Below are 23,195 nucleotides of genomic sequence, written 5' to 3'. Positions count from 1 at the left end.
ACATAGCTCTAAAATCCACAAATGTTTACAGCAAATGTTTTCTTAACTATTATTAATTATTACTTATTTATTTCGTTGCCTTTAGCCATCATCTATTTACATATTCATGAGCAGTTATTAAATTACATCTATTATTTCCGCGGGTCATGAAACGCCTCAGACTGAACACAGGTCCTGGGACACACCGACGCGGTCTGATTGGTCCGTGCTCTCTCAGTCTGCAACATGATTGGCTGACGGAGCCGACGGCGGACTGAACGTGGCTACACCACAGCCGGGCACGTCCGGGTACCGACCAACAGGGAGGAGGAAGCAGCTGACTGCGCCTTCAACATAAAAGCCCGGGGTGGTGCAGGAGGGAGAGTGTGACGGAGCAGTGGAGGAGGAGCGGTTAGAGACGCCACCTTCTCCCGCTGTGCACTTCCGCTACACGGCCACTGTTGTCTCGGTCCCCGCGGAGGACTGAGGTTTACTTTGTCGGGTCAATAAAGATTTTACTTTGAAAGTTTGGAGCGGAAGGTGTGACCGTGTAGTGTTGTATGAATGAAGGCTGTCAGCGAGGTGACAGACTGAGCATGAGGACAACAGGTGTGTGCTGACAGCTCGCTCTCCTCGCCAGGTAAGACGTACTTACACTCAGCCCTGATGTGCGCGGTACGGAGCACCAAACCCCGCCGCGAAATGTCGCACTTTAACACGCTCTTCCGGTTCTGACGACGATCGTACCTGCAGGAAGGTAAACAAACACTTTCCACGGTTGGACCTGAGTCCACCTTCACTTCGGCGTTCAGCCAGTCCCCCAGACAGCCCGGGTTCAGATACACGGTCTTCTTCACATCAGGGTCAGCTGTCTCTCTCTGGACCAGTGGGGTTCGACTTCAGAGACAAATAATAATAAATATAACCATATTTACTCATTAAAAATTAAACTTTATTCAACCAAAACGCGGTTTATTTATATTTTTTATTAGATTCAGGAAGTGTCCCGATGCTCTCTCACAAAGAGAACTGGACTCTGCTCTCAGACCAGTTCTCAGCCGAGTCCTGAGTTTTCTTGCAGGTGTTGGTGAGGTAAACGAATCTTGGCTGATCTGTCAGGTAATGCTGAGCAGGGATCGACTGATATGTCTTTTCCAGGGCCGATACTGATTATCGATAATCAAGGAGACCGATAACAGATATTTGGAACTGATACGCCGACACAAAACTACTGCTGTATAAAGGACACTCAGGTGTTTCTATTATTTTATCCACCCCAGTTCTATCAGTGAATGCAGGTAAATATCAGAAACACCTCCAAACACTACATCCTCTATAATGATCATCAACAACTGTCGGAAACTATTTTAATAAAAACATTATCAGCTTCATGAAGGAGGATTTACTGCAGGACTGTTGTATCAGACTCCATCAGGTTGATCTACATGTTCCTAATAAACTGATCAGTGTATATCAGTCACTATCAGCTGTGTGCACAGACTGTAAAGAGCCTGACTGGAGTTAACTGGTTGATATCGGTGCTGTTCTCACCTGTGAACTGCTTCACCTGGTGACCTAAAGATGCTCTTTGATTTAATGGTTTCATCACTTATTATTATTATCACCAGATAAGATGTTTGACCCCTCCCCTTTTAAAATGTAACATGTTTACTCACAGATATGTTATTTTATCGATACCGAGGTGTAGCCTACAACATCATAGTAAATAAATATAAAGTGATATATACAGTAAGTGTAAATGGACGGACTGAGATCTTGATGGTAGAACATGGAATATTATATCTACCGAGGACTCTTGTTCTGACTGTGATTACATGGTGGAGCCACCTGAACATGTTTATTCAGTGTTTGAGCTGATTATAGTCGGTCAGAAAAAATCACTTAATCAACATGATTTTTTAAAAAATATTCAACAATCATGATTTGTCCAGGAATGATCAATATGTCAGTTATTAGCTTATAAAATGTAAACATTACCATCTTATTTTACATCAACACAAACTAAGATCTAACAGGTTTTATCATTTTGTCAGGATTGTCTCTAAAAACTACAATACCCATGAGTCCCAGCTGCCGTTGTCATGGAGATTAAGCCAGAGCAGTACCAAACTCAAACTTCTTAATAAAAGTCTCTAACCACTTCTCCTCGACCTCCATGGAAAACATCATGAGGTCAAAGACGTGAAGGAGAATTCATCAGGACTTTATTTAAACTAACTTTATTTATAACTTTATTTATAACACACGGACGATAAAGTCTCCTTTAGTAACCACGGAAACAAAACAAACAGGATTAAAATGTTGAACTAAGAAAACATGAAAGAAAAATACAAGAGAGAGTTGAGCCATTAAAATGATAATTCAATGAAAATAACCGAGTCGGAGGCCACAGTGAATTATATAATATATATTTTATATATATATATATATATATATTATATTATATATTATATCAGTTGGTTCTTTAGAGTTATGGAACAACATTCATGTACAGATTGTTCTGATGATGAGAGATGATGATGACTCCTGAAGATCAGGATTTCCATCAGTTCTCTATCGAGTCACAAACATAAAACAGCTGCTCTGTTGTTTCTACATTCATGTGGTAAAACTACAATCGTGTCATTTGCAAGGAATTGTGGGACGGCATTTCTCCTTTCCTTTCGTAAAGGAAGCGTCAGTGTTTCCTACGCTGAAGGAGATAAAATAGGAAGTACTTAGTTTTGTCAGCGCCATCATCTGTGATTCGCTGTTTGTTTAGCAATGCATCTTGGGAGTCGTAGTTGACTTCTGTCCTTCAGGCTTCCTGTAGCTCTGACCTTTCATCACAGCAGCAGATATGAGTGAAGGTACTGGTGCTCTTTCACTGAGACCGAGATGATTCAGTTTATTTTTCTGTTTTTGAGACGAGGGTCAAATCAATATCATGTTCATATCATCCTGATACAAATGGACGAATGATTATTGATTATCGCCCGGCTGAGGATTGAGCTGAACCTCAGCCGTCAGCAGGTAAAGATCGGGATGTGATGTATCCGGCTGTAGTTTGTGCCGCTGTTCACTCGGCCTGTGTGTGTCTCCTTCAGGTTATCAATATGGCCTCATGGATTATTCAGATGACTGTGGTGCTGCTGTCCGTCTTCGCCAACAGCAGCCAGGGGAAGAGGGACCAGGTGCTCTACTGCTCAGGTGAGTCGGCTCTGACTGGAGGGAGACATGTTTGTAGTCCTCTGCAGGTCCTGACAGTCCTCTGAGAGATCGTGTTGGAATGAACTGGACGTCGTCCTGTTTATCATTATTATACGTCTTCATAAACCAGATCTGATTAGTTTCAGATACATTTTATTGATCGTTAGCACCTGTGTTCATCGGTACTGTCGCTCTCCATTTACTGACATTCACCTGTGTTTCCCAGCATGCAAAGCAATTGTGGATGAGCTGAACTACTCGATCAGTCAGGTGGACCCGAAGAAGACCATCAACGTGGGCAGCTTCAGACTCAACCCCGACGGATCCATGAAAGACAAAAAGGTAGAGAACACCTGACCTCACACTCACCTGTCCCCTGCAGCGCTCAGGTAACTGTAGTCTGAAATTAACAATCAGTGAAACAGTAATAATACTAGACAATATATTATAATAATATGTCACAAACACTAAGGATACGTTTTCATTTTAAAATGGCGTTTAACAAACACACCTGAAAACACGTTTCTCCTCCTTCAAAATAAAAGCTGTAAAAACCTGGATATGGGACCTGGGTGCTGAGAGAGGCTGCGATCAGTGATGTGGATGGATCACTGCAGTCCTGATTGATCGGTGTGTGTGTGTGTGTGTGTGTGTGTGTGTGTGTGTGTGTGTGTGTGTGTGAGGCTGTGTGTGTGTGTGTGTGTGAGGCTGTGTGAACACAGTGAGGCTATGGATCCAGCTTATTGTTCCTGGTCTAATGAGGTCACGTCCCACTGGAACCTGGACATCCTCTACTGCCCAGGGACCCGGCTATCATGAGGTGTCCAGCTCTGCTATTGATTTCCTGGCCTTTAATCCCTGTTTAGCCTGTCACTGATAGCTGCTGCCACTGATGTGAGGCTGGGTGAAGGCAGTAAAATATTCTCTACGTCTCTGTGTTTGTTATCTGTGAAGTGAGAGAGTGAAACGTGCTGACGGTTGGCCGAGCGGCCTGTGAAGTCTTCAGTCTGCTGTGTCCTCTGACGGGAGACACCGTCCTCTGCATCTGACCTGAAGTCTCTGACCTCATCTGCTTTAAAGCTGCGTTTAACTCTGCAGAATGACACGTGATACGTCACGACTGATGAGACCCAATCAGGAGGAGACGCAGGTGTCTGGATCGTCGTTTCCAAAGGTCTTCAAACTAGTTTTCAAACTACAACAGGATCAGCAGCGTCTGTGTTTGAGGGGCTCAGTGACGACAGCAGGAGTCGACGCACTGAAAGTGTTTTAAAACTTAAACGAGTCAGTGTGGATGAAGCCTGGCTCCTCCGCCGCAGCAGACTGAAAGCTCTTAATTTGAAGGGAGTACCTCCAGGAAAGCTGCAGGTCTTCTTCTGCAGTTCTGTAAACAGTGCCACCACATGGTGCAGTGCCGCAACTGCAGTTACAAATGACGGAAATTTGAAAACATGAAGACACCTGTCAGAGTTTAAGGCGACATCTTAAAGGGACAGTTCAGGTTGTGTGAGGTCGTCACATACAGTCGGTACATTACCTGCAGTAGATGATGATGATGATGAGCGCGGTGTCAGTTAGGAAGCCGACCCACCGACAGAGTGTGAGAGCGATGTGCTGCTGTGGGCGGGGCCATAAGAAAAAACGTGTTTTAGACACGTGAAAACAGCACTTGTTGGTGGTTCAGCTTCCTAACTGACACTGCGCTCATCATGATCTACTGCAGGTGATGTACCGACAGTATGTTTCTACCTCACACAAGCCCACGTCACACAACCAGAACTGTCCCTTTAACATCAGCGTCTCTACAGCCTCCAGTTTAATGATGACTTTAATGCTGGACTGAAACCTCCACGATTTCTTCTTCTGTGGTTTTAAATGTCTCCTCCAGCTCTGCTGACAGACTGGGAATCTGTCATCGCCGCAGATGCAAACGGTTTGCGGTCGTGATGGCGCTGGTCACCGGGACAGCGCTTCTCCTCCTCTGCTCCTCGCTGACACTAACCTCCACCTGTTGCTTTGTTTGCTCCATCAAATGTTGCTGAGCGCAGAAGAAGCCAAACCTTGATCCCATGCCCTCTCGGCTCCCTCCTTTTCAGCAGCTTTTGACCCGCTGTGAATCGGAGAGGGAGGGATGTCACAGCTTAGATGCCATCAGTGAGGAGGATTTGCAGGTTTTAAGTCTCTGCTCTTTGGCCCCCTCACAGTAGGACTTCCTGGGGGCATGGGGCTGCTCTCTGGCACAAAAGTTAAACCTGCCTGCTGCAACAATGACACATTTAAGGCCTCCAAAGACATTGAACTTAGTTGGAGCAGCGAGCTGATCTCATAGAGACCGGTGGGAAGTCATGCATTGAGAATGAGAGGATGCACAAAGGCCGGCTGACACAGTGACACATAATATCATGGCCCAGAAATGTGACTGAGCGAGGGGACATCCACAGAGGGTTTTGTTTTCCCTCCGCTGAGGTTCTTAAAGCAGTAGCTCAACAGAAATATGCCGATGAGAGACGGAGGATATCAACCTTATCTGTGTGCATTAGAGGAAGAGGATGTGGTCTGAGCAGGACACGTTCAGCAGAGTCAGAGGTCGTATCAGAAAGTGTTAAAGTACATCAGTCAGATCATCATCAGAGCAGAGCTGTGACGGGAACAAAGACGGAACAGATCAGACCACATGAAGCTATTAGACTATTACAGCAGCTGATGTCTTCAGGTGTTACAGCCACAGGTGTAGAACTGCTGGAGCGCACCGCAACCATGCGCCGCTACTCTTTTCCCTCCAAGTGAAGAAATAAAACAGCCACAGTTCACAGAATCCAGCTGAAGTTTATCTACATTTTTAATCTCTTGAAGATCGGATCAACACTAAAGAGCACGTCACGTAGAGAGCTGATGAAAACAAATGAAATGGTAAAAGTTTAAGGTCTATCGATTGATTTCCAAACGTCAGTCACGCATCAAGTAACATGCAAGAAAACATTCCACCTTAAAAGATGGCTGTAGCCTCTGAGCTGCTCAGTGATTTAAATCGTTAATTAGTAAAGATGAAAAAACAGAAAACATCCGTCGTCATTTATCTTTCACTCTCCTTACAGTTTCTTTATCTGTGATGCTTTTACATAGAAACACGTCAGTCAGTCAGTTACACCTTAGCTTAACTCTCCAGACAGATGTGACCGGAAACATCCCAGTTTTTAACTGTGAATAAGAAACAGGCGTCATGTGTTGTGCTTGTTTTGGCCAACAGAGGGGGCTGGTTGTTACTACAGCAGCTTCAGAAATAAAGCTAAAATCAACTAAATAGAATTATCTGAATCATTTTTTTTTGTTGTTGTCTCTAGGCAGAGAAAAGGTTAGCTGGCTCACTCATTGGACAGGAGTTCATAACCAGGCAGTAAGCTAACAAAAACAAACATACCCAAAGCCCCCCAGCCGAAACTTGAAAAAATTATTTTTATGTTGGAAGAAGTGAAGATGAAGAAGTGACCCGACTGTCTGCAACAATATTCACAACCTGGAAAACTTTCATGAGAAACGTTTTTGATTCTTTTGATCTGTGGACACTTAAGAACTAAAGGAATATAAATAATCGAGGAATAGATAGACAACTGGACTTTGCGATACCTTCAAAGGTAGGGAGCCATTGTTGTATCAGTCGTCCTTTACCTTAGTTTATTACAGAACAACAGTTACCATGGTCAAAATAAACCACCATTTAAATGATATGTTGATGCCGAACTGGAAATGTCCCCGTTTTTCAATTCAGAAATCTGCACACCTTAGCTTAGCTACGTTTACATAGCCTAGCCTGTTAGCTTAGCTTGACCTCTGCCTTCTCCTCTGAACGGATGTTTCCAGTGAGGCTTTATTTGCTCGACATGAGTTGGTCAATTCTCAATTTGTCTATATCTTTTTTTTAATTTCAACTCCACCTTCATTCAGACTAATTCTGAGGAGGGGCGTCGGTCTGTTCTGGACCATTCGTGGATTTCATTTGTACTTAAAAAAACACTACGTGGACCATCATGGATCTGGTCCCTGGATGAGGCCCCTGTGACCCTCCAGCCCTCTGAGGATACTGGAACTATTTCTTGATGAACAGCAGCGTATTCATCCACCCAGCGCTTCTGTCTCAGTCTCTGGTTGTAGTGCAGTTTTTTGCCGGATGCAGTTGGTAGAGTCCAGATCCTGGTTTTAGTCTCAATCTCCTGTTCGTCCGGGAGGGTCCAGACCTGACTCTGGATCTGGTTCATGTTGATCAGCAAAAAATCCCTCACTGGCTTCCCACTCAGAAATGGATCCAGCCCTAAAACAATTATTTATTTACAATTATTATTATTTCACAGTTATTTATTTTTCTTCGGACATGGCTAACAGTGTCCCCCTGCTTCATGCTAAGCTAAGCTAACCATGTCTGGACTCTGGTCTTTCCCCTGACGTAGCTGCAGGCCTCACCTGTCCTCCATCAACCAGCTCTTCTGTGTTTTCACGTCACCGTCAGAATTAGCTGCTAATTACAAACTCTTATTTCTCTCCTGCCGTCATGAAGTCAAACCTTTATTATTCACTAATCCATGTTTTAAACGATCTAATATGACGTCTCAGCTTCTCCCTCCTCTCTTGCACTTTGATGACAAATTATTATTGTTATTATTATTAATTTATGAGTCTTCATTGGCCCGAATCACCGGGACAATGAAACTGAAAGGCCCCTGTCCACAGCGGTGCAATAATGGCTCCCTGTCCAATGGGAATTGAATGGAGGATAGCATCCCTGAGAAGCCTATTCTCTGGCCCGACTGGTCGCACCCCCCCGCCCCCGCCCCCCCGCCCCATTCTTCAAACAACGCTGTGACTGACAGCTCCTTTCACCAGGCTGCGACTGGCAGGGAAGGGCTTTAATTCCAAACCATTTTGTAGCATGGCATGATAATGACTCAGACCCAAGCCCACGGGCGGAGATGGACCGACGTGGTTTCATTGTGGGGCGGAGGGGAGGGGAGGGGGCTTTTCTTTTTTCTCTTTTTTAAAAGGGGGGGGGGGGTTTGGATGAATTCAGGACTTAGTTTGAAGTTTAGATTTCAAACCCAGTTTTCTGGAATCTGTGTTTATATGATGAGAACGGACGAGTCTGAGTCGCGATGATGATGATTGATGAAGATTTGATCTGTTTGTTGAAGACACTGATTCACCTGCAGCTCGTCACATGAGGATTTATAAGAGATAAACTACATAAAGTTAACACTTACATGCTACTTGAAAATGCATCAGTAATAGTAGTAATATAATATAATATAATACATTTCATTTCCATCTGAGCACATGTGATAATTCATGTTTGTTTTTAAACAAAAGAAATGAAGTGAGAAGAAATTCAAATCTAAATGATTAAAGTTCTCACAGGTTAAACATTAAAAACTAGTTCCTCAGTGTTTCTTCTTTAAATTATTTTATAATAACGGTCTAAATAAATAAATAATAAAAAGTCTATAATAACTGTGTTCACACACACCAGAGTGATTTTATATATCTGACGTATTAATGATGTAATGAATCGAACTCTCATGTATTTTATCTAAAAACATCCTGATGTGAATTAATTCTTTACCGTGGGAAAATAAACATTAATGTCAAAACATAATAATAATAATTATTCATTGGTAACATTACTGGTCATAGTCTCTACTTTCACATCTTCAGTGGATGAAATGTCAAAGTCATCACAGCAGATTTTGATTGACAGATGAACCTCATCTTCATCGGCTGGCGTGACCTACATCCCTCAGAGCTCGACCTCCGACCTTTGACCCTGTGCTGTAACATTCTGGTGACTTCCTTCCTGCCTCAGCACAACAGTGATGTCAAGCTCAGGGATCAGAACCAGGTCCTGAAGAGACCAGAGGACCAGAGAGAGGACTGAACCAGGTCCCGAAGAGACCAGAGGACCAGAGAGAGGACTGAACCAGGTCCTGAAGAGACCAGAGGACCAGAGAGGACTGAACCAGGTCCTGAAGAGACCAGAGGACCAGAGAGGACTGAACCAGGTCCTGAAGAGACCAGAGGACCAGAGAGAGGACTGAACCAGGTCCTGAAGAGACCAGAGGACCAGAGAGAGGACTGAACCAGGTCCTGAAGAGACCAGAGGACCAGAGAGGACTGAACCAGGTCCTGAAGAGACCAGAGGACCAGAGAGAGGACTGAACCAGGTCCTGAAGAGACCAGAGGATTCATATTTACTCGGAGGCTGGAAACACAAGACAGGAAGGAAAACAGATGGTGGAGAGGCCCTTTGTCAAAGTGTGTGTGTGTGTGTGTGTGTGTGTGTGTGTGTGTGTGTGTGTGTGTGTGTGTGTGTGTGTGTGTATAATGTAATCAGTGGGCTTGGCCCGGAAGGGAACACAGCCAAAGGGGTCAGGGAATAATAAATCTGCATTGTTACAAAATCCAGTTCATCTGCAAGATGCCCTCAAACACCCCCACCCTCACCCAACACCCCCACCCACCCAACACACCAAGCTAAAAGACTCCTCTCCTCACCCCCCCTCTGCCACCTTTTGACCACAGAAGACAAGGAAGATTTCCTCCTTTGATCAGTGGAGGGTGGAGGAGGATGAATGGCTGAAAGGAGCAGCAGAGGCAGGGGTGGGGGGTGGGGGGGTGGGAGGCAGGGGTTGAGGGGAGCCCAGGAGATGAGCTGTTTACCCTGCACTTGGCTCCTGTTGAGGCCTCCTGCTCCTCCAGCTCCTCCACTGACCCCACCCTTCTCAGGAAACCAACCCCTCCCTCTGGCTTTCTCCAGCCTGGTCAGAGGTGGAGAGAGCACCACCCTGTCCTCGCCCCCTCACCCCCAGCCGTCACCCCTGTCACCCAACATCCGCCCGGGGACGGAGGAGCACCTGTCTTGACCCGTCTAGACACCGCCGCCTCCTCAGAGGGGGGAGAGGAAGAGGACGGTGGAGGCTGGATGAAGAGGTGGGGAGGGTCTTCACACAGGTTAAAAGTCAGAGTTCGTCAGTGAGGAAGGAGAAACCAGCGGAAACAGGAGGTCACCATGACGACCTCTCCGAGGAAGACCACCTCTTCTTCCTCACCATGAGCAGAGCCTTTGTGTTGTTGCCGGGCAGCGACACAGGAAGTGTCAGCTTCATTATCATTATTATTATTATTATTATTATTATTATTATTATTAATCCATGTGTTTCGTTTCTGGACTCAGGACCTGATCCTGATCCTGGACTCGCTCCACCAGCTGATCGTCTCTCTCTCTCTCTCCCTCTCTCTCTCTCTCTCTCTCTCTCTCTCTCTCTCTCTCTCTCTCTCTCTCTCTGGTTGTGACCAGGTTCCTTTCGCCCGCTCAGAGACTCACCTCAGCGAGCTGCTGGACGCGGTGTGCGGCAGCATGAGCGACTACGCCCTCCACGTGGACCCTGACACTCAGCACAGACAGTACATGAGGTTCGCTCCCAGGACCGGCGGGAACACCGGGGTCTTCCCCGACTTCAAGAACTTCCAGTTCGACGGCCCCGAGTCGTCCGAGGCCATGAAGTTCGCAGTGAGTGGAAAAAGAGCAGTGTGATGAATGAACTGTGATCTTTAGAGATGTGTGGATTTACAGACCAGTTCTCAGGGTCCTCGCTGCTTTCAGACCAGTCACCAACTAAACTGTGTTTCTTCATTAAATCTGTGTGAATCAGTTGCTAGGAAACATGTAGCTCTGTCCAATCAAAAGCAGCCAACTGGATAAACAGGAAGTGTTGTAAAGTTACTGTGAGTTAACGACCAAGGAACAATTAAATAAAGTAGATATGATTTGATATAACACACACACACACACACACACACACACACACACACACACACACAGATGATATTGCTGTAGTTAGGAGTAAGAGGGAACAATGTGATTGCATTAACCTCAGCAGTCTTAATTAATTACCATTATTATTATTATAATGTTTTATTAATCTGAGACACGTCGACTTACCTTTGTTAAATTTAATTTAAAATTATTGTTTTTACTGAACTATGATGATGATTTATTAATAATGTTTAAAGATCATAGAATTAATTCTATAATTATTCATTATAAGATAATTCAGTTTAAAAAGGAAGAGAAAAAATAATTTTTCACATTTTTACCAAAGAAATATTAAAACAACAAATATCAAAGAAATTTAAACAAAAAAAAAACAAAAAACAAATTCTGAAGAAAAATTTAAAGATTGTTTTTATTTATTTATTTTTTTAGTCTTTGCGTCTCTGTTATTTTACACTGACACACAGGTTCAGCTCAGGTGTGTCATCTTCTTCTACTCTCTAATTTCAGGTTGTCGTAGGTTTTTCCTGCAGGTCTAAATGTTCAGTACCTGTGTGTGTGTGTGTGTGTGTGTGTGTGTGTGTGTGTGTGTGTGTGTGTGTGTGTGTGTGTGTGTGTGTGTGTGTGTGTGTGTGTGTGTGTGTACAGAGTAAAAAGGTTGAAGGTTGGCACATGATGTTGATGATGCTGAGCTGCTGCATCATGTGACCAAATAGATTTTTATGAATGAAACAAACGTGGATCATGTTCCAGCTGTAGTGTAGCTGCACTGCGTTCACACGTCATAATAACTCGCAGCTCAACCTGAGTGTGAGTCCAGGTCTGAGTCTTCACTCTCTTCACCCTTCAGATCTGGGTTTTTCAGACCTGTTTCTAAGCTGAAGTGAATCCTCATCCCCCTGAGCTGGAGTAAGATCCCGTTCTGTTCATTTCTAACGTTGGCGCTAACTTCACATCACAGGTCGTTTGTGCGGCTGGCTCCTGCACAAACCCTGAAATAACAGACTCAGTGTCGGTGTCAGGGGCCGAGGCCGGGGTCGGGCTGTCGGTGAACGCAGCCCTGTGACCACCGAGCCGTCAAGATGGCCGAACTGGCAAAGAGAGGGAAAACATGGCCTCCACTCTGCAAACGCCGGGCCCACCATTGTGCGAAAAGATGTGACAAACAGTGTGTGTGTGTGTGTGTGTGTGTGTGTGTGTGTGTGTGTGTGTGTGTGTGTGTGTGTGTGTGTGTGTGTGTGTGTGTGTGTGTGTGTGTGTGTGTGTGTGTGTGTTGTGTATGCATGACCGAGCCACCCCCCCACCCCCCCAGGCCAATCCTTTCCTCTGCTCTTGTGTTTGTGTCTCAGTGTGAGTCGGTGGTGGAGGAGCTGGAGGATGATATCATCTCTCTGTTCAGCCGGGACGTGGAGCAGGTGCACGAGGAGCTCTGCAGCAGAGTCTCAGGTACCACAGCTTGTACCACCTACACACACACACACACACACACACACACACACACACACACACACACACACATACCTCACCCTCCTCCCCCCTCTATGGAATCAGCAGCAAAGTGGACAGAACAAAAAAGAGAAATAGTAGATAATGATATAATAAGAACAATTACAATATTTAAATATGACAAAAATAGCAGCAGAGAAAAGATATTGCACAGTTGGTGTGTGTTAATTATTGCACATGTTGAGTTACAACCTACATCTCCAACCAACCAATAGGAATTCAGCACGAAGTGACGGCTACATACGTTTATTCATCCTAAAAAAAAAACACCTCAAACTCTCTCTTCCCTCTTCATCACCAGGTCCACATGCTCCTCCTCCTCTTTGGACTTTTTTAATGCACATAAATAATATAATATAATATAATATAATATAATATTGTAGCTGACAGTTCGGGTGTTAATCATCGTTCAGTCAACAACCTTGAAAACCTGGAAAACACATGGAAAATGAGAGAAGAAGTATTAGACAGTGTTATATAGACAGTATTTTGAATAGGGCTGCTGTTTTATTTGTCAATGCTGTGAACGCAGCCTTGACGTCACATCACATGCTAACTGTGATAATTTTTATAGTACATATATCTATATATATATCTATCTATCTATATATAGATAGATATATATAGTTTAATAGGTAGTCTATAGATGAACATATTCTTCCAAACTTGTTTTAAACTGTTGAATAATGGGTTAGCATGTCTGGTTCAGTTGCTTGCTAGCTTGTTTTAAACTGTTGAATAATGCTAGCTACTAGCTTGTTTAGCCTGTAGCTAAAGGTTAAAGGTTCGCGGTTTCAAATGTAAGTTGGTTCATTACTGAGAGTTGATCATAATAAATGTGAAGCGGAGGTCACTGTATGTTAGTCAAACACCGGCTAAATATTCGCTAACGGCTGTTTTTGCTTTGCTAGCATCTTTGTTAGCGTCACTTCAAACCCAATGCTGCGTTGTTCAGGTAAAACAGACCATAATATGACATGAAATCTTTAGCTGGGTGTGGTTAACCTGGTTAAAGACGTCACTTCCTGTAACTAGTAAAGCAGCTAAAGTGTGATAAGCTGATGCAGTAAATAATCTGAGCTAATTCAGCTTTGAATCGTACGTTTAGCTGTGAAGTTCAGTCTAGATTTGTCAGTAGGTCACTGTTTGTGTTATTGGTTCAGGCAGCAATGGTTGATATAATTAATGAGGAAAAAGATCAGTCAGATTATGAATTAATAATGATAGCTTTTATTTCATATGTTCCTGTGATGAATTTGTCATAATTTCATCATTAATTAATCCTGTAATGAGACGATTTCATAGATAAGTAAAGATTGCACTTATTTAAAATCAGATAGGAACATATTGGTGTATAGAGGGATTCCTGAACTCACAGTGTTTGAATAGTGTTTAACACAAACTCACAATCTCAGAAATGATCCTAATGAACCGTCTGAACCTTCAACAGCAAATTAAATCTTTGTTACCGCGTCACATTCGACACGTAGACGAGTCCTGAAGCTGGACTCTGATGTGTTTGTCTCTGCTCTTGATTCCAGACTACTGCAGAGCCGGCGGCCACACGAACGAGGAGTTGTAGTGTTTGACAGTCAGAGGACGGAGGCGGGACCAGGGACCAGCAGAGACTGTAAAAGCTTTTGACGAATGATCGATTAAGTTTTTGAATAAATAAAAGAGGAAATCTTGACAAAAAATATTGTGCACTTTAGTTTCTGTCTGAGGTTTGAGACAGACGCTGATGTCACTCGTATTATTATCAGACCCACACCGAGCGCTGACAGACTGTGTTTCACATGCAGGAAATATAATAATATTTTACGTCAGCTGATTCATTTAAATGATATTTCATCTCCACATGTTTCCCTCTGTTTGAAAGAAAACTGAAACACTAAATGAACTGAATGATGAATCCGTTAATTAAAGAAATGATACTAATTTAAGTTATCACACCAGTTATTCTCTGTTATTTCAGTGTGTGTGAACATGATGCAGGCTGTCGTTGTGAAACAGGAACATACATTCATCTGCTTCTCTGACCACGTCTCCTCCGGCTCGATGGAAAACATCATGAGCTGAAGGAAAGGTGTGAAGGAGACTTCATGAGGACTTAGGAAAAGATTCTGACTGCACTGACACAAGGATTTTATTTAAACTAACTATAACACATGCAGGATAAATCCTCCTTTACTGACCGCAGAAACTAAACTAACAGGACTGAAATGTTGAAATAAGAAAACATGAAAGGAAAATATAAATGGAGGAAGTTGAAGCTGTTAAACTGATTAAATAGAAATAAGAAACTGAGCAAGAAATCAGAATAAATTATATTCATGTTTCCTGGCGCTTTTGACATTTCTATACAACTGTTAAGTGGAGAAAATTATTTTTTTTGCCATTTTTCATTTGGTGATTTAGTGAAATTAGATGATGTATAAACTATAGTATTTAGTTATGATGATGATATTGTTTTTTCTTGTTTATTTTTTTGATTTCCTGACTGGATTCAAAGAGAATAAATCTATATTTATGGATTTGGGCTTCAGTTGATCAGACAAGGATTTCCATCAGTTCTGGATCGAGTCACAAACATAAAACAGTTTCTGTTGTTTCTACATTTACGTGGGTCTGCGGAGGTGAAACTACAACGGTGCGTCGCTTTAAATGTTGCTGCACCAAGGAATTGTGGGACGGTATTTTCTCCTTTTCTTTCCTAAAGGAAGCTCCAGTGTTTCCTAAGTTAAAGGAGATAAGACCGGAAGCACTGAAGCTCCTTGCCTCATCATTTAGAGAAGTGGAGCAGCTCTGATAATGGCCGCCGCTCAGATACTTCCGGGTCATTTCACTCAGTTTAAACCTGAAGACTTTCAGGCCTCAGTGTTGCTCTTCAGTCTGTGCAGAACGAGCTGCAGCTGGACGCGAAGACGCAGGTTTCCTCTCAGACAAACCAGCAGGTGTAACGCTGGAGAATCCTTTGTCTGATTGGAGCAGACGGGGCAGCAGCTGGCAGCTGATTGGCCAGAACACTGTGTATTGATATGCTAAAGCATCCACAGGGGAAGCACAGACTGTGTCAGACTGAGGCTCCTCTCAGCTCACTCATGTCTGTAGGTGTGTTTGCAGGAGACAAGACACCTGAGGAACAGCATCCAGCGGCTCAGCTCCGTTCTTCAGCTTCTGCTGCAGTAAACTAGTTGGATGCTTTTCCTCAGTCGGCCATTTTTTTTATATTGAAAAAAGTCTTAATTTACCCAGAATTCATTGTACCACAGTCCGGCTTAAGATAGCCAAGAACTAAACTGCTTTACAACAGATGGATTTACATTCTATCTGATCTCTGACAGTCTTTGTGAAAGCAGCAGTGACCTGCACAGGTGTGCTGATGAAACCATGTTTAACAGGGTCATGGGCCGTGTTTGCCCATTACTGAGATTGCGGTGAGGTTTTGGGATTTATTTAAGTTATGTAATGAGTTTTGGTAGTTTAATGTGAGAAGTGGCAGTAGAGCTGCAGAAGAGTATTGTTTTAAACAGATTTAGGGGGAGGGGCTTAGCGGTGTGAGGCTGTACTGACTTTGACAAGTTGGATATTTGTCTGTTTTTTTTCCCCTCACTGTTTTTGTAAATAAAAGCACCTCAATCTATTTTTGTGACTCAGGCCTTCCTGTTATTTTTCTTAGACAGTGGTAAACTAGAGATACCAGTTGTCTGCCTCCTCCACTCAGACTAGTTACATCCCTGTTTAACCTTGACCTTTGACCTTTAGCCACCAAAATCTAATCAGTTCATCCAAGTGAACGTTTGTGCCAAATGTGAAGAGTTTCTGTCCAAGGGTTTCTGAGATATCGTGACCTGAGAGCTTCAGGTCGTAGTTTAGATAGATAATGTAGTCACATGAGAGAGAGAGAGAGAGGGAGGGAGGGAGAGAGAGGGAGAGAGAGAGAGGGAGAGAGAGAGAGGGAGGGGCAGCAGCAGCAGGTTGTTGATCCGGTGTGAACTGTAAAAACGAACACTCGGGGTGAGGAGGGTGAATTCATTCATTTATAGAAAATGACGCTCTAAACATTTAGCAACACTTCCTCTCAGCCACGTGTCATCAGCAGCAGGTGTTTCTCCACCTTTACAGTGTGTCCTCCTCTGCTCGTTGCTCCGACTGCAGCAGCAGTAAATCTGCTCCTCCCTCCCTCCCTCCCCGGTTTCCTCTCCGCCCGGGGATTGAAGTCACAGTAGGACCCGAACAAGCTCATTGTGTAGCTGCCTGTCTGGAAATGTCAAGGAGCCCAGCTTCCACCCCTGACTGATCAAGGGTTACCAAGGTGCTGCCTGGCTCCAGGGTGACAGACGCCCCTCACACCCGCTAACCGCTCATTTCCCACAGCTCCGTGATTGACAACAGAACTTTTAATTTAAATACAAAGCTGCTCTGAGGGCCTGAATATATAATCACACATATAAATATATTGGTAGGACAGAGGGAAGTGAATGAAAACATGGGGACAGTTGCACAGTTGCACAAAGTGTCTTAACTTAAGATTTTCCCTAAAATAAAAAACACCCTTAACTCTCCTCCTTAAGGTTTCCTTAAATATTCACTTCAGTATTTCAGGTCTGATACTGAAGGAATCACTTAAAGTCAGTTAAGCCGTTGCACAAAAGACCTCAGCAACGGGAGGCGAGGAATTGATTTTAGTGAGACGATATAGGTGGGATGTTAACCGGTATCACAAGTGCTAATGCCAGAAAACAAACGGTCTCCATGGAGACTGTAGAATCTTACCGCTGTAAAATCTCTTTCACTGCTGCAAATGCCTCAACTTTTACTAAAGTAACTCCCTCAGCTGAGGAGAAATTCAACCTTAAGTGTCTTTACTTAAGTAGAAAACTTAAGGTGTTTTGTGCAACTGGCCCCTGGATCGTATGTTTGTCTTTCCTATCTTTATCTGACAGGTCCAGAATCACAAGCAGTCACATGATCAGGTTGGAAAGAAGCTAACGCAGGATGCACAGGTAGCTCACCTGGTTAAAACGTCCAGCCCAAACCCTTCCCCTCTCCTCCAGCTGCTCGGCCTTTAACCAGAACCAAGAGACGCGACCACATCAGTCCTGCTCCAGCCTCCTCACACCGGCTCCCAGGACCTTTTACGATAGATTTAAGATTTTATCGATCACTTTTAAAGCTCTCCGTGGATCGCTCCCGGTTAGATCTCCAACCTTTTTAGTTCCGCACTCCCCGGTACGCACCTTGAGATCCTCCGGTCTTTTGTCTGTTCCAGAGACCCGGCCCCCGAGGCGCCGGAACAATCAGGTCGGCTGAGTCTGTGACCTCCTTTAACCTTCCGATGTCTAAGAGTAATTTCTTGATTTCCACATTATCTCTGAAGGAACTTGCATATAAGATAAAACTTAAATGTTTTATATCACAATATTGCTGAAATATTGCAAAATGCTGAAAAAGTGAAGCCCAGTTTTTTTTTAATTCTTGTGAAAACAAAACTCTACTGATGTGGATGAATTGTTTTGGTGCTTGAAAAATCTTAGGTTCATAGAAACAGCACAACATGTGAGTAAAATAGCAGATAAATTAATAATAAATGCCTAAAATGTTGTCTGTCACTTTAACCAAATATTTGGAGGCCTGTTTAGAGGCCTAGCTCCGCCTCTGGGTGACGTACTTACATCACAGTCATAATAACGTCCTGGTATACACCCTTGATAGAATCATATGCTATGGCCTTTACAGTCACTAGATCTCAGATATTGGAACGGCTGGAGGGAGACACAGGGACGACTGTGGGGAGATATCTTTAAACAATGATTAACAATCACAATAACAAAGGGAACGACACTCGCAAGTGTGTCCAACAGCGACAAGTGGAGAGGACACTGAACCTGACACACCTTTACCACCGTAGCCGTGACATCATCAGAGGGTGAGTTGGTGATGTGCAACAGTTCATGGGTGGAGCTGCAGGGGGCGCCGGCCGGGGAGACGCTCCTCCGGGTCGTGTTCATGTTGGAGGACTGGTTGTTCTTCAGGCTGACAGGTTGGTCGCAGCGGCCCGGTGAATCAGTGGCTGAGCTCAGTGTCTGCAGACTTTATGACGGAGGTTTATCAGAGGAGCCTGATTCCTCCATGTTGTTTTTAATAGAAACCCTCTGAGACAAAGTGTTCCTTCTATCCTCGTACTCTGATACCATAAAGTTTGGTCGCTGAGCTGTGGCATTAACTTGTATTCTAACAAGATTAAAATATATTTGTCCTGGAGATTAGCATAGTTAAGTCTCCCTTTTTTTTGGCTTTCGGGGTGGCAGCAGCAGGCTTTGATCAGTGCAGCGCGGCGAGGCCCAGGCTTGGCCCGGCCATCCGAGGCCTGAGTGTGAAATTGGTCTGATGTCATCCCCCATTCTCCACCTTCAGCAGCTTTTAGCCACCGTAATTATATTTCCGCCACAAAGCCCCCGTCCCCTTCATTCCATATTCCAAGTTTGACTAGGAAGCGTTTGGAGAACTATGGCTAAATTACTCAGTGGGGGGAAGGGGGACTGGATGGCCCGTCTTTTGTCCTTGGGACACATGGGACATCAATACTTAGTGATATGTACTTTTCTTTTCTCTGCTCGTCTGCCCTTTGCCTCTGCCTGTTGGAGAGGTTAAGTTTATGACAAGGGGACGAGTGAACTCTGGATAAAGTAGATGTTTTTAGGGTTTTCCCTGGAAACAACAGGAGCTGCCGCTGAAGCGTGGAAGGTTTAAACGGGACAGTGGCTCCGGGTTTTCACTGCTGCTGCAGAAACTGCAGAATAAATACAGCTGCGGGTTGATGGTGTCGTCGGCTGTGGAGACTACAGCTGTAAATGAGCTTTTTCTGATGCGATGATGTTCATTAAAATGCACTGTCCCGATCTAATAAACAAATAATTAAATAGATAGTGTCGTCATCTGAAGATCTGGAGTCTGATGGGTTTGAGACGGGCTGTGATGCAGTTTGTCTGATGCTGGTGCTCGTGTCTTCAAGTCAGATTGTTTTCAGCCACTAGAGAGGAAACCAAACTGAAAACCATCATCAGGAGGGAAGAAAAGAAAAAGAGTATATACACTGACCAAAGTTCATATTACATAGTCACTCTACCACTAAGGTCCTTTTACTGATCTCTACCCAGCTCCCTCCCTGAGGGTGTGGCAGTGGTGCAGGCTGGGAGACAGAGTCCTGTCACCTGGTGGCCTCAGGGTCAGGAGCACGACCACTGCAGAGGACGGCCCTGTGTTTCTGTACAACACTCAAACCAAACATGTTATGTTATGTTATGTTATGTTATGTTATGTTATGTTATGTTATGTTATGTTATGTTATGTTATCTTTTCGAGGGTGAAGCTGAAGGAGCTGCTTCATCTGCCATTTTTGGGCCAGGTGTGCAGAGGTGTGGAAGTAGGCGGAGTTAAACATGCTCATCTGACCGTCTGAGGAGAGATGAGGGGAGGAGTCAGGAGGAGAAACACTGACACGGCGACACCTTCATACTCTTCATGTCTGGAGGATTCAGTCCAAATAACCTTCATGTTTTACAACAGAGTGAAATGAAAAATTCAAAAAGTCACTAAAAGCTTTTGAATCAAAACCACATACGGGAAAAAAAAGATGTTATATTAAGTGTTTAAATTTGAACTAAATATAAAATCAGAGTCTGGTGTTGAATCTGGAAAAGCCCTGATCTCCACAGTGGGAGCCGGAGAAGGAAAACATGTCCGTTTCTCACCATTTCTTGGCTGCAGTTTTGTCACATGCTGCTTTTTGCATGGACACCCAAAGCATTTTGACCTTCATCCAGGTTCTCTGCCCCCCCCCGCCTCCCCGGCCTCAAGCCCCACCCCCACCTTTCAGGATGACAGCCCAGACTGTGCGACAACAGACCCAGCTCCAGCTCTCTCCCCCCTTTCCTCCTCCGAGTCAAGAGTAGCCGGGCTCATCGAGTCAGCAGCCGTTGGGCGTTACTTCCACATACAAGCAGCTAAGAAAGGAAATGCAGATGAGGCTCCTGCAGCCATTCACAGGGTCCAGGTCTCTGCTGCTGCTGCTGCCAGTGGACGAGTCCCAGACAAACTCTCCGGCTCTTTGTTGGTGGGTCTCCACTCATTTCCTCCACGTTCACCTCGCTCACACGCTCAGGTAAACTGCACACACACACACACACACACACACACACACACACACACACACACACACACACACCTCAGAGTTTTAACCTGAGACGTTTCTACTGAGACAAACAGATGAAGCGACGGGCTGATGACTGAGTGGGGTCATCCGGTCAGGTGAGAGCTGCTGGATCGATCAGTGTGAAACAGACTGAAAAGCCTCCACAGACTGTTGAACGTCCATCTGAGGTCACAGATGAAGATGATGATGATGATGATGATGATGATGATGATGATGATGATGATGATGATTAACTGAAGCCTTTTTATCCCTGTGTTGTTGGTGATCATGTCACATGTTGCTGATTGACTGCCCTTCCTGTAGACCAGCGGTCTCCAACTGGCGGCTCGTGAGCTCCCATGGGTGTTCTGTACAGTTCAAACTTTAAGAAACACGACTTCACTCAGTAAATCTGCTCTAAATGCAACTAAATACACACACACACACACACACACACACACACAGACACACACACACACACACACACACACACACACCCCATTCAACACCAGATCAGACAAATTAGTTTGTTTACATCGGATCAGCTGTAGGCCACATGCAGTGACGGCAACACTTCAGATAGAAACTAAACAGGAAATATGTTGCCATGGATACAGTGAGTTTTTTTCTCAGCTCATGTTCATTTACTTTTTGTAAAATGAAGAGAAGTGAATTATCTATTTAAGTTCATTGGATGAACTGACATCTATCACTGACTGAGGAGCTGCTGCTTCTTCTTCTCTGGTTTCTGATCAGATTCATGGAGGTTTATTTGCAGTGTTCTCATGTCTGTGTTCAGCTCTGACTGAATCATGACTCACATTTTTGTCTGATGTGAGTTTCACATGTTTCTGGAAGTTGGTATGTGTCGACTTGTTCAGTGATCTTATTGATCTGATGCAGTTTGGAGATCAGTTTCAGTGTTTGGATACGACATGTGAATAAATGTGACCAGTAATATAAAGACATGAGGAGCTCTCAGCCGCTTTTATTTTGTTAAAGTAGTTCAGAGAGTGAAACAGGTTGGAGATCTGTTGTAGACTGACGTGTTGTTGTTCAGGGAATCAGTACGATGTCATCTGATGAAGAAGAGGACAGAGGAAGACCTTGTCCTGCAGCTTCAGACACGTTGATGTTAAAGAAGCTCTGCACTGATAAACACCTGGTTGTGTTTGTGTGTTTCAGTGGCAGCTTCAGTCTCCAGAGTGTGACTGTGACCTGAGTGTGTCTGCGGTCTAAATGTCCTCACCCTGAGTCCATGTCACTGCTGTCACATCACCAGCTCCTATCTCTGAAATATCAACATCAAGAATTTATAATAAAAAAATAAAAATAAATGTTTTTTTTTGTTTTTTTTTTTTTTACTTTAACTTTAAATGTATTAAACTCTGAAAACATGAAAAAGATCAAACATGGAGATTTATTTTTTCACTGAGCAGCAAACATATCACATATTATTCTGTTTTTATATTTCTATATAAATATATATTATTGATCTATTTATTTTTAAGGTAAATTTAACACGTGGGTCAGCTGCACTGTAAATAATACATAATAATCTGTTATATTTAAACATCATTAACTGTGATTTTCATGTAAATAAAGAAACAACGACGTCACAGTAAAATTTCTGATAAATTATCAATAATACCTAATTTGTATTTGTCACAGCAGAGACACAGCTGGAGTCCTCCATGTTGTGTCCATGCCATCATCATCCAGATGTTTCAGACCCTCACATCAGATAAACACCAGAGTTTTTCCCTCCTTTGTAAAACATGTTTCTTTCCGGCTATAAAATAAAAGCACGACCTGAAGAGTCAGATTTGCATTGTTGTCGTTTATTCACCATCACACCATCACGATATAAATTATTTACATGTAGCATATAAAAGAGAACAGCTGATTATTTCTTCTGTAAAAATCCTGATATGAAAGCGCCGCTGACAGAAAAGCTGCTGCTCTGACTCTGAAGGTTTCAGCTTGACTTTAAGGCAGAAGCTCGTTCACGTCTGGAACTGAAATAAAAAACATTCACAGCATTTGGTTTGGACCCAGAGAAGATGTTGCATTCAAACACAGGAGTTATTGCAGGAAAATAAGTTATGTAAACACTGCAGAGCCCGCGCCCACGGGCCTCACATGTCCATGTTATTATAAATAAGAGTACAGTGGTTTTTGTCACTGTTCGAACCCGGTCTGTTTTCTGGACCGGTCTGTGCTGCAGGTCCAGGGTCTGGCCGCTCAGTGAGACCTGGTTCTCGGACCGCAGGGGAAGCGGTTTAGGCTCAGATTGGAGTTTTTGTGCTGGTCATTTAACTGGACAACTTTTCAAAATAAGTGTTGTCCTACAGCTCAACAGAAAATAAAAAGGAAACCAGATCCTGCTTTTATTTTGAAAATCCGTCGCTACTTTATAAAACCAGGTCAAAGAATCATTTTTGTTACACTGTGATCATTGTAGACTCTGTGACGTCACCGTTCATTACA

At 43.7% G+C, this 23,195-nt stretch overlaps 1 protein-coding gene across 1 annotated transcript; it reads left to right on the top strand.

Annotated features, from left to right (window-relative positions):
* Window positions 1-442: 442 nt before the first annotated feature.
* Window positions 443-14,967, top strand: LOC111233280 (protein canopy-1-like). The gene is made up of 6 exons (XM_022761058.1): window positions 443-619; window positions 3,087-3,189; window positions 3,416-3,531; window positions 10,529-10,741; window positions 12,355-12,451; window positions 14,053-14,967. The coding sequence occupies exons 2-6, from the start codon at window positions 3,096-3,098 to the stop codon at window positions 14,091-14,093; spliced, it is 561 nt and encodes a 186-aa protein (XP_022616779.1). The 5' UTR covers window positions 443-619; window positions 3,087-3,095; the 3' UTR covers window positions 14,094-14,967.
* The last annotated feature ends 8,228 nt before the right edge of the window (window positions 14,968-23,195 follow it).

This window comes from Seriola dumerili, unplaced genomic scaffold (assembly GCF_002260705.1).
Source record: "Seriola dumerili isolate Sdu_G_001 unplaced genomic scaffold, Sdu_1.0 BDQW01000383.1, whole genome shotgun sequence".
In the NCBI taxonomy this organism is placed as follows: Eukaryota; Metazoa; Chordata; class Actinopteri; order Carangiformes; family Carangidae; genus Seriola; species Seriola dumerili.
This window is presented reverse-complemented; position numbering and strand designations above follow the sequence as displayed.

Coding starts and splice junctions, on each gene's coding strand:
- LOC111233280 (XM_022761058.1), top strand. CDS start 3,096: ATGGCCTCATGGATTATTCAGATGACTGTGGTGCTGCTGTCCGTCTTC. Junction 10,742..12,354: donor CCGAGGCCATGAAGTTCGCA/GTGAGTGGAAAA, acceptor TTTGTGTCTCAG/TGTGAGTCGGTGGTGGAGGA. Junction 12,452..14,052: donor GCTCTGCAGCAGAGTCTCAG/GTACCACAGCTT, acceptor TCTTGATTCCAG/ACTACTGCAGAGCCGGCGGC.